The sequence below is a fragment of the Myxocyprinus asiaticus genome, chromosome 33 (assembly GCF_019703515.2).
Source record: "Myxocyprinus asiaticus isolate MX2 ecotype Aquarium Trade chromosome 33, UBuf_Myxa_2, whole genome shotgun sequence".
NCBI lineage: Eukaryota > Metazoa > Chordata > Actinopteri > Cypriniformes > Catostomidae > Myxocyprinus > Myxocyprinus asiaticus.
In genome coordinates, this window is record NC_059376.1 from 40713465 (window position 1) to 40725932 (window position 12468).

At 38.7% G+C, this 12468-nt stretch overlaps 1 protein-coding gene across 1 annotated transcript in view; it reads left to right on the forward strand.

Annotated features, from left to right (window-relative positions):
* The first annotated feature begins 1007 nt into the window (after window positions 1-1007).
* The window catches only part of LOC127424089 (uncharacterized), a 52736-nt gene continuing 41275 nt past the window's right edge, over window positions 1008-12468 (forward strand). The window contains exons 1-2 of the mRNA XM_051668863.1: window positions 1008-1017; window positions 5110-5316. Of these exons, the coding sequence (XP_051524823.1) occupies window positions 1008-1017; window positions 5110-5316 (217 nt within the window). The remainder of the gene's footprint in view (window positions 1018-5109; window positions 5317-12468) is intronic.

Below are 12468 nucleotides of genomic sequence, written 5' to 3' on the forward strand. Positions count from 1 at the left end.
ATTCTGAATTATTCTGCATCCACACCACTAGGTGTCACTGTCCAAGATCAAGATGACATGAGCAAATTTACTGAGTGCACCTTTAAAATACAACCTCTCTAAACAATGTAGGGACATCTTAATTTTGTTTCTCAACTGTTTCTTTTGGCTTCAAGTGCAGAATGTGCTTCTAATTTTTACTACAATAAAAGGAATACTTGGTAGAGAGTCAGTGTGTTAATGCTGTAATTCGTACGAAGTGACCTGCCAACTCTACAGTGTTTTATTTACTTGTCAAAGCTGATTTTTATTTGGAGTTTGCTGCTTTGCAACAGTAAACGCATGGTGTTCTTTTGCATATTTCAGTGTTTGAGTTTTTTCGGAATACGTTCACATGGTCTGTCATCCCTCCATTTGTGTGTTGTTTTCTTTCTCCCCATGCTGGTGTTTTTAAAATTCTTACCCCTCCACCATACCCAAACTTATCTTGTCTAAAATAAACATTTGTTTATCAGATTTGGTTAATTATTTTGGTATAAGCTTGATCACAATCTCAGCAACACACCAGGGTTTGGTTCTGCCATGTTTACTCACAGAACACATTTGGTAGAAGGGTTAATACCATTCATTAACGAACAGACATCCCTCTATGTTCCATATGGCACACAATCTGGGAATTAAACCGTCTCGGGCCAGTAAGAGTGTTACTGCTGGTATTTGGGGGGGAAACACCCCAAACATTTGGGGGAAAGGGAATGCAATTAAATCCTCTGCAAAAAAAAAAAAATGAAATCTGTAAATCCGGATTTGGACCAATCTGGGATTTAGATTTTCCCTTCTCTCCAGGCACGCTTTTATCGCGGGGATTGATTCTTCGAGGTAGCTGACCATGTTTGCACCCCAGGGGGTCTCGGGTCATAGGAGTGGGGGTTATGCTTCTCTGTTCTATCAGCAAGGGTCATCTTTGAGAGATTACCCCTAATCTCAGGGTGAGACGATGTACAGGGTTAGCTCTGGCATAAGGGAGCATGACCCAGGGTACAAAACCGCTCAAATGGGTCTATACATATAATTTCTCACTGTCTAGATCAGAGGTTCTCAACTAGTGGGTCACGACCCAAAAAATGGGGAAGGGTACAGTAGGGAAAAAAATAGTAAATTCAAATAATAAAATGCAATTTACCAAATAACCGCGTATTGTTATTGTAGCAAAATAAAGAGGCTCATCAGCTTTTTATAGGCATTCTGTATCCTTTATTGCTAACATCAAAAGTTGTATGTCCAATCAAGCTCAATCAAAAATTGTGATGCAAATTTATCTAAATTAAAGGGGAAAAAAAATCATATTTAAAAATCTTTTTAGTCTATTTCATGTTAATAGTGTTTTATACTTTTTGGGCCAATGCTGTTCAAGGTAATATAAGTCTAACCAGCGAGACTTCCTTGGTCAACCAGCCTCACCATCCAATTGTTTGGCTTTTTGTTTTTGGTACTTGGCAGTGCTGGTTGACCAGCTAGATCAGAACCAAACCAACTCTTACCAGGATAAATCAGTCTGGACCAGCATTAAGCCAGCACTTATTGGTAAAAATTTGTCTGGAACAGCATTAACCATTATAAATCATTCTGGTCCAACAAAAAAACAAGCATTAATCAGTCTGGACCAGGTATAAACCAGCATACATCAGTATGATCCAGCATCAGTCTGGATCAGCACTAATCAGTAGCAATCAGTCTGGACCAGCATTAACCTGAAAAAAATCAATCTGGGCCAGCTCTAAACCAGCACTAACCTGTAGAAATCAGTCTGGACCAGCATTAACCAGTAGAAATCTGTTTGGTCCAGCACTAAACCAGCGTAGATCAATCTGGACCAGCATTAACCAGCATAAATACAGTAAATCTGGATCAGCACTAATCGGTAGCAGTCAGTCTGAACCAGCATTAACCAGTATAAATATGTTTGGTCCAGCACTTACAAGCATAAGCCAGTCAGGACCAGCACTAAACCAACATAAATCAGTCTAAACCAACACTTACCAGCATAAATCTGTCTAATCCAGCAATAAGCAGCATAAATCAGTTTAAACCAGCAGTAACCAACATAAGTCTGTTTGGGTGAGTATTAACCAGCATAAATCACTCTGGACCAGCATTTACCAGCATAGATCAATCTGAACCAGTTCTAAACCAGCGCTAATCACTAGAAATCAGTCTGAACCAGAATTAACTAGTATACAGGTGCATCTCAATAAATTAGAATGTCGTGGAAAAGTTCATTTATTTCAGTAATTCAACTCAAATTGTGAAACTCGTGTATTAAATAAATTCAATGCACACAGACTGAAGTAGTTTAAGTCTTTGGTTCTTTTAATTGTGATGATTTTGGCTCACATTTAACAAAAACCCACCAATTCACTATCTCAAAAAATTAGAATACATCATAAGACCAATAAAAAAAACATTTTTAGTGAATTGTTGGCCTTCTGGAAAGTATGTTCATTTACTGTATATGTACTCAATACTTGGTAGGGGCTCCTTTTGCTTTAATTACTGCCTCAATTCGGCGTGGCATGGAGGTGATCAGTTTGTGGCACTGCTGAGGTGGTATGGAAGCCCAGGTTTCTTTGACAGTGGCCATTTTTTGGTCTCTTGTTTCTCATTTTCCTCTTGACAATACCCCATAGATTCTCTATGGGGTTCAGGTCTGGTGAGTTTGCTGGCCAGTCAAGCACACCAACACCATGGTCATTTAACCAACTTTTGGTGCTTTTGGCAGTGTGGGCAGGTGCCAAATCCTGCTGGAAAATGAAATCAGCATCTTTAAAAAGCTGGTCAGCAGAAGGAAGCATGAAGTGCTCCAAAATTTCTTGGTAAACGGGTGCAGTGACTTTGGTTTTCAAAAAACACAATGGACCAACACCAGCAGATGACATTGCACCCCAAATCATCACAGACTGTGGAAACTTAACACTGGACTTCAAGCAACTTGGGCTATGAGCTTCTCCACCCTTCCTCCAGACTCTAGGACCTTGGTTTCCAAATGAAATACAAAACTTGCTCTCATCTGAAAAGAGGACTTTGGACCACTGGGCAACAGTCCAGTTCTTCTTCTCCTTAGCCCAGGTAAGACGCCTTTGACGTTGTCTGTGGTTCAGGAGTGGCTTAACAAGAGGAATACGACAACTGTAGCCAAATTCCTTGACACGTCCGTGTGTGGTGGCTCTTGATGCCTTGACCCCAGCCTCAGTCCATTCCTTGTGAAGTTCACCCAAATTCTTGAATCGATTTTGCTTGACAATCCTCATAAGGCTGCGGTTCTCTCGGTTGGTTGTGCATCTTTTTCTTCCACACTTTTTCCTTCCACTCAACTTTCTGTTAACATGCTTGGATACAGCACTCTGTGAACAGCCAGCTTCTTTGGCAATGAATGTTTGTGGCTTACCCTCCTTGTGAAGGGTGTCAATGATTGTCTTCTGGACAACTGTCAGATCAGCAGTCTTCCCCATGATTGTGTAGCCTAGTGAACCAAACTGAGAGACCATTTTGAAGGCTCAGGAAACCTTTGCAGGTGTTTTGAGTTGATTAGCTGATTGGCATGTCACCATATTCTAATTTTTTGAGATAGTGAATTGGTGGGTTTTTGTTAAATGTGAGCAAAATCATCACAGTTAAAAGAACCAAAGACTTAAACTACTTCAGTCTGTGTGCATTGAATTTATTTAATACACGAGTTTCACAATTTGAGTTGAATTACTGAAATAAATGAACTTTTCCATGACATTCTAATTTATTGAGATGCACCTGTATATCTGGACAAGAATTAACCAGCATAAATCATTCTGGACCAGCACTAAACCAGCACTTACTGTAGAAATCACAGCATTAACTAGTAGAAATTAGTCTTGTCCAGCACTATACCAGCAGTCTGGACCATCCAGTCTGATGGTCCAATCGGATGGTTCAATCTGGACCATCACTAACCCAAAACCAACCTGTAGCTTTAACCAGTAGAAATCAGTCTGGACCAGCACTAATAAATCAGTCTTTACCAGCACTTACCAGCATAAATCAGTCTAAAACAGCTGTAACCAGCATGCAGTACATCAGTCTGGTCAAGTATTAACCAGCATAGATCACTCTGGACCAGCACTAACCAGCATAAATCAATCTGGACCAGCACTAAACCAGTGCTAATCACTAGAATTCAGTCTGAACCAGAATTAACCAGCATACATCAGTCTGGACCAGCACTAAACCAGCATTTACCTGTAGAAATTACTCTGGACCAACATTAACCAGTAGAAATCAGTCTGGACCAGCACTAATAAATCAGTCTGTACCAGCACTTACCAGCATAAATCAGTCTAAAACAGCAGTAACCAGCATACAGTACATCAGTCTGGTCAAGTATTAACCAGCATAGATCACTCTGGACCAGCACTAACCAGCATAAATCAATCTGGACCAGCACTAAACCAGCACTTACCTGTAGAAATCACTCTGGACTGGCATTAACCAGTAGAAATCAGTCTGGAGCAGCACTAATAAATCAGTCTATACCAGTACTTACCGTCTGGGTTAGTATTAACCAGCATAGATTAGTCTGGACCATCACTAAACCAGCAGTCTGGACCATCCAATCTAATGGTCCAGTCAGATGGTCCAATCTGGACTATCACTAACCCAGCATCAATCTGAAGCTTTAACCAGTAGAATTCAGTCTGGACCAGCACTAATAAATCAGTCTGTACCAGCACTTACCGTCTGGGCGAGTATTAACCATCATAGATCAGTCTGGACCAGTACTAAACCAGCATAAGTCAGTCTAAACCAGCAGTAACCAGCATACATCAGTCTAGGTGAGTATTAACCAGCATAGATCAGTCTGGACCAGCACTAGTCATCATAAATCAATCTGGACCATCACTAAATCAAAACCAACCTGTAGAAATTAATCTGTACCAGCACTAACCAGCTTAAATCAGTCTGGACCAGCATGCAACATAAATCTGTCTAAAATAGCATGGAAATTCATGCTGTTGTAAGCTGGTCTTTTAAACAGGGAAAAGAACAATCATATTTGAGTTTTGCAGTGTGAGTTCATGTGTGTATTATTGTGATTCTCAGGTCCCTCTCTGCATGCTGAATCAGTGGTCCAGGGAAGAGTCGGAGGTTTTGCTGAGCTGGGTTGCAGCCTCACACCTCCATCTGAAGGGGCCACCACCCCAAATCTCTTCCCCTTACATGTGGTGGAGTGGGTTCGTCTGGGATACAACGTACCCATCCTCATTAAATTTGGCGGCTACACACCACGAGTGCATCCGAACTACAGTGGTGAGTGTCACCTTTAAAATAAATCCGTTTTCCATTAATATTCAGTCAGAATTTTGCTGGAGAGACTTTTATGACTTTGACTTTTATGTGCCATATCGTAGAGCTCAGAGTCATATATTTAAAGTTTAATTCTAGTAAAGGAATAGTTCATCAAAAATTAAAAGTCTGTCATCATTTACCCACCCTGTGTCATTACACCCCTGTTTAACTTAATCTCTTCCTGGTGAACACAAAATGAGATGTTTAGCAGAATGTCCGAACTGCTCTTTTTCCATATAGCGAAAGCATATACTGACTAGTGACAGTCAAACTCCAGTAAATGTACCAGAATCGTAGTCCATGTGACTTGTATGCTATATTCCAAGTCTTCTGACGTGATACGATCACTTTGTGTGATGAACAGAATGAAATTTAAGTCAGTTTTCACTCTCATCAAATCATTTAATAAAGCACTGAAATTAAATATGGTGGCTATGTTGATGACATCAAATCTCATTGGTTCTTATGCATCTTGCAAGCCTTTTGCTAATCAGTAATTTAGTTTGAGAGTGAAAAGCAACTTAAATTGAATTCTGTTCATCACACAAAATGATCGTGAGGCTTCAGAAGACTTGGACTTCTTTTCGAGCTTGAGAGTTCAGAGTCACTATTCACTAACCCAGTAAAGACAAAAAAGTAATGTGGTTTTAAAACAACATGAGGGTGAGTAAGTGATAGAATTTTTCATTTTTGGGTGTGCAATAAGAGGAACCAACTCAAATAGCTTTGTTTTGCAGGATGCATCTTCTCAAATGGATTTGAAACATTGGCTGCTTTGTTGCTGAAAACTTTTAAAAGGTTTATTGCTATTGCACAAAGAGACAATTGAATGCTTTAAAACTAGTTCTTTGGTTTACAACCACTTGTTAGGCTGTGGAGACCACAACTGCATCAAGTCTTTATCCATTCAATAGACCATCCTAGTCCTGTTGTTGTTCCTCCAAAGGTGAGGACACATGGCCTGCAAAAGGCTGATTTCCTGAACAATTCAGCAAGAGCTCCCTTGAAATAACTTTTGAGGTTGTTTGGGTCCTTTACTCCTTCCCGGAGAGGTGCTTGGCGGGGTAATATAGCCGTTTATCCCGGTGCTTGTGAAGGAGGGGTCGTGCTCTGGAATTTATTGAATGGGGGAGGGGTATTGTGTTGTTAAACGAATATCCCCATATAAATGACCCACCCAAACAAGTGCCCTGTAATTATGTAGAGTGTATGTCTGCATCTGTGTGTAGCATAGACGGAGGAAGGAGAAAAGGGGTTGGGGTGAGCTGGGGTGCACCCGTAATGGATGCACAGAAAAAGGGGACGGGGTGGGAGGAGGGGTGGACGAACGTAACGGGCCATGTGGGTCGTGGGTATTGAGAGGGACCCTGGATTAATGGTGGGGTTAAAATGTAGCAGGGTGGTTAAGGGGCCCCATGTCTAAGTTGGGGATCTGATGGATTTGACCCAGTAAGAGAGAAAACATTTTTTTGGAAGAGGAGCTTTAAGAGTGGATAGAAGGCCGGGGAATAATAGATTTATACCAGAAAGTATTCCTTCATTGTGTCATGAATAACAAAAGACAATGAGTTGTCGTCACTCCCAGCCACCTTTTTTTTTGCAATAATTAACACCAAATATTTATGACTAGTTGTAGACTGGTAAATCAGTAAATGTTTGGCCATTTTAAGATCCAATAACTGTATCCACTTGGCTGATTAACAGAAGCATTAGCTCTCTTTAAATATTGGCATTGGCCATTGAAAAAACCCACTAGCTCTGCCTCTAAATAAATCGCCTCTGATTTTAGTTCACACTGGTAGTACCATGACTTTTTCTACATATACCATGATAGTAATACCAAGGCATTCTTTGAAGTACATTGAGGCATATGGTTATCATTCAGTACCATGATTAACATCTTATACCATGTCTGTACTGTGGTACCACCACAGTACTTTTTTGAAAAAGCAAGCAAGACCTCTCACTGGGGCTCATTGACACTGGGTTGGGTTCGCTTGAATGATTTTGATCAGACGGAAATTTCCATATTTTCCCAGTGGGATCTGATGTGTCAGTCTGGACAGGAAGAGCAGTTGGTTCACAGATGAGGCACTCTTGACCTGACGCGCTCCTTTCTGTCAGCATAACAGATGAAACTAATGCATAATCAGTCAACATTTGTTTTCTGATGCTTAGATAATAAAAAAAACATGATGAAATGAAGAAATGTGGATTCTTATTAATTCTAGTTTTAAATGTCGAAAACTATTTATGCCTCGGTTAAGAAAACATTAAGAAAGGAAGGACAGGATGGAAGAAAACAAGGAAGGCAAAGGACGAAGGTAGACAGGAAAGAAAAACAAAAAAGGAAGGAAGACGGAAAAGGAGGAAGACATGAAGGAAGACAGGAAGGAAAAGAAAGGAATGATGGAAGGAAGGAATTTATAGAAATGAAGGAAAAGAAAGGAAGGACAGGATGGAAGGAAACAAGGAAGACAAAGGAAAGAAGGAAGGTAGACAGGAGAGAAGGAAGACAGAAAGGAAAAGAAAGGAATGAACAGTAAACTCAGTAACTTCAAATGTACTCTCCTCTCTTTCTATGCTCAGTCTGTTTTTTAATTTTAGCCCAGTGTCAGAGGAAGTTGGCAACAGATGAAGCATATTACTGCTTTCAATCATTTGATGTATTTCCCCCCTCAAATTAAACTGCTGTAGGATGTAGGTTTCTCAGACCACACCAGTGCCGGTCCTAGCCTTTTAGTGGCCCTAAGCAGAAATTTGTGTAGGGGGGCCCCGTCAGTATGTTCGTAACACTACGTTTTCTTTGACAGTGTAGGGGCCCCCTTGTGGATTGGGGGCCCTAAGTAACTTGCTTAGTTAGCCTATAGGAAGGACCAGCACCACAAGAGAGACGAGCTTACACCTGACCTGTTCACATCTTAAAAAATATAATTTTTGCTAAGAGACAAACATGTTAAACAGTTTCACATTCTCATCAGAACTACTTATGTCTGTAGGAATGTGTAATAGATAAGGTCAATTTTGCTCTCAGAAATTGTGTTGAGAGGCTTCAGGTATTCTGCATCATGACTCTAACACTCTTCCTCCAAATGTCAAATATAATTGTTGTGCATGTTGAGTCATGCATCAGAGAAGCACCACATTAAAGTAAACTATCATTAAAACTGTCTACATGATAAGATTAAATAATCATTTTGAGTCATGTAGCGACTGGCTTTTCTGTATTGAGATGCTACCATCATAACACAATCACTTCAAAATAAAAGCTACACTGAAAAGGAAAAAAGTACGACAGATATATCACTACTGTATGGTTATGTAATATTCACTGTAATACTACTACTAATAATAATAAGAAGAAGAAGAAGAAATCAAAAGTAATTGTATTATATTTAAGCAATATGTCACATCTTTGATGCTCTGTTATGCAACACTTTATTTGACAAAATCCAATGTTTTATTTTGGATTGTGCTGTGAGGTTCTGTATAAAAGCACTTCATTTGATAAAGATAATACAGTCTTATTTTGAAAATAATTGTTATATAATTTTCATTAAAAGTTTTAATGAATTCATTTTTTTAAACACCATTTTGACGATAAATGGAAATAAAGTGTTTATGTGGAATTCAGAAAAAAATAACACTTAAAAAACAGGTATCGGGCTCGGTATCGGCATGTACCAAAAAGGAAGTATTAGTACTCCTCGTTCTCAAAAAAATATCAGGACATCCCTACTATTAAGTAAGTTTAACATTAAACATTTAAACAATAAAAATTGTTTACAATTTTTTCTATTTCATATTTCATATTTGCTATTAACCCCAAATTTGTAATTTTTCAGTGAAAATCTTGAAAAAAATGAAAACTTACATTTTGGGTTGTTTCTCACAAAAATCTACTGTATGCCTTCAGAAGACTTCAAATATTAGGCACAAGTTGCATTGACTATTTTTATGGCACTTTTGGGTCATTTTTTTAAGCTTTAAAGTGAGTCCCTATCAACTGACAACTTCTATGTTCTGCATAAGAAAGAAAGAGGGTGAGTCATTTATGACAGAATTTTAATTTTTGGGTGAACTGTTCCCTTAAATGTGTTGTGAATGCAGTTTTATTTTGACTCTCTTTGTGAACAGCTGGATAAAGATCGGCAAAATAGAGTAGCATGTGTATGGAAGGAAGTGTATGGGGCTTGTACGCTCAGCCTGTGCTGTCAGGTGCTGTTAGTTTAAGGAGATCTGATCAAATGTGCCCTTACTCGCTGCCTTGAGGAAATTAGGGAAAGACCCCCTGAGGGAGAACAGTCTGATAAAGCCACCAAATGCTGGACTTTGACTCTGTCAGGTCTGGTAGGTGTAGTATTCCTTCTCTTCTGATCAGAACTTTTCAGTCTTTTCAGAGTGGGAACAGAAATCTCGCTATGTTCTGCAGGTGCTCTTTGCAAATACACACTATAAAGTGTACATGTGTTTTCCTTTTGATATTTTTTTGCTGATTTTATAAGCATAGTTTTCCCAAAAATACAAATTTGGATAGAATTTTGTTCACACTTCTGCGTGTGTAAATCTGGCAGGTTCTTACCGTCTGAGGAGAACTTTGTGCAACTGTGTGCAACTGAAAAAGGGGAGTAGAAACTACACACAATGGGTCTCATGCATGAAATATGAGCACACCGAATATCTGTGTAAATTGAAATTTTATGAAAATTGTTGAATTTAGTGTTATCCCAGATCATTTGAAAAATCAGTTTTGTGTAAATTGTTGCATTCATTTCAATGTAAATCATACATAGAATGATTCTTATGAAAATTCATTGTAAATTGTAAAACTGTGGAAAACTGTTTTAATAAAAAAAGTGCCGAAATTTACAGTAGTTTAATGCAAAGCATTTCTAAAATCATTTTTGTATAAATTGTTACATTCAGTTCAATACAAACTGTTTGTAAAATCATGCATTCAGTTCAATGCAAATCATTCAAAACAAAATTCTTATGAAAACTGACACTTCAGATTGATGTGGCAGTTTTACACAAGAATGGTTTTACGAATGATTTACAGTTTTTTGCAAATCATTGGTTAAACTATTTTTATATAAACTGTTGAATTTAGCTAATTTATAATAAATAATATTTGTAAAATATATTTTGCGTAAACTGTTGCATTCAGTTCAATGCAAACTGTGAAACCATTCTTACATAAACACTGTTGTGTTCAATTCATAGGCATAGCCAAGAAATTACTTTTGGGTGGGCCTCAATAAAAATAGATGGGCCAAATCTTTTTATACCAAATTTTCCTTAACAACAGAGAAGCGGCGCATTCAAACAGTTCTTTCACACTCTCAGAAATTAGAATTTATGCATTCTTTAAACTGTTTTATAAATATATATTTGAAGGGAAAGAATAATCTCTAATATTCTGGGTTATGCCACTAGTTCAATTCAGTGCAAATAATTAGTAAAATTATTCTTATGAAAATTGTCACTTCAGATCAAAATGATAATTTATGTAAGAATGGTTTTCCAAAGAATTTACACAAATTATTGCAAGTCATTCATAAAAAAAAAAACTGTTTATTTGGGGCCTGGGTAGCTCAGTGGTAAAAGACACTGACTACCACCCCTGGAGTTCGCTAGTTCGCTAGTTCGAATCCCAGGGCATGCTGAGTGACTTCAGCCAGGTCTCCTAAGCAACCAAATTGGCCCGGTTGCTAGGGAGGTTAGAGTCACATGGGGTAACCTCCTCGTGGTCGCTATAATGTGGTTCGTTCTCGGTGGGGTGCGTGGTGAGTTGAGCGTGGATGCCGCGGTGGATGGCGTGAAGCCTCCACACACGCTATGTCATCGTGGCGACGCGCTCAACAAGCCACGTGATAAGATGCGCGGGTTGATGGTTTCAGACGCAGAGGCAACTGGGATGCATCCTCGGCCACCCAGATTGAGGCAGGTCACTACGCGACCACGAGGACTTAAAAGCACACTGGGAATTGGGCATTCCAAATTGGGAGAAAAAAAATCTGTTTATTTTATTTAGCTCAATGCAAATTAAATAGTTCTCACATAAAATGTTGCATTCAGTTCAATACCTATTGTTTGTAAAACCATTCTTATGTCAATTGTTGCATTCGGTTCAATGCAAATCATTTATAGCAAATATTCTTATAATAATTTATGTAAGAATGTTTTATGAACGATTTACACAGAAATTTGTTCTGGTAGTGTTTCATGAATGAGGCCCAATGCAAGCACAAATGAGATTTGAGAGTTAGAGTGGAAAACAAGATTTTCAGTAACTTCAATTTTGGTCTGTTTCACACACAAAGTTACCTTATGGCTTTAGAATATTGAAATATCATGCATGAGTCATATGTGCTCTTTTGATGAATCTTCTTTCTGACAGACCTGACTACTTTTATTGTTTGAAAAGGAGCAGCATGAATACATTTTGTGTTCCACAAAAGAAAGTCATGCGGGTTTAGAACAACATGTTAATGATAGACATGAAGATAGAATTTTAATTTTTAAGTGAACTCTTTCTTTAACTACAACCACAGTGGTTAGACCCTTATTCACCACGTCCCTGTCTCTCTCTCCCCTACCCCCCATCCAACTCTTTCATCACCAGATCTATTCAAAAACAAAGTCACGTTACCTTTGTTTGATCTGTGAGCATGGTTCACCATTGGTTTTGGTTTCACATTTCTTACATTCCTCAAATTAAGTCTAGGTGACTTCGTGTTTAATGAGCCAACACGGAAACAATGGCAAAGAAAAAAATATAGCAGGAAGAGATTTTGAGTTTAGCACGAAACCTGTCTTACAGCTTAGACTGGACAGGTGTAGTCATCAACAAAATAGTGGCCACAAAAAAGAGCAAAGAAACTGAGGATCACGGATATCATGTTCCCTGAGATGAGAACGCACCACTTCTAACAAAGACGTGGGTTCAATCTAGGGCATCGAGGAAACAGATAAGGCCATTTTTGTGCCACAGGTCTGTGTTATTGGGATCTCCATGCTTGGTATTTTTTACCTGTGAGTGCAAGGAGGCTAAGTGAAAGTTATTTTACTGTTAAACTACTCATGGGTAACAGGAATTGGGCGTCTCGTGTT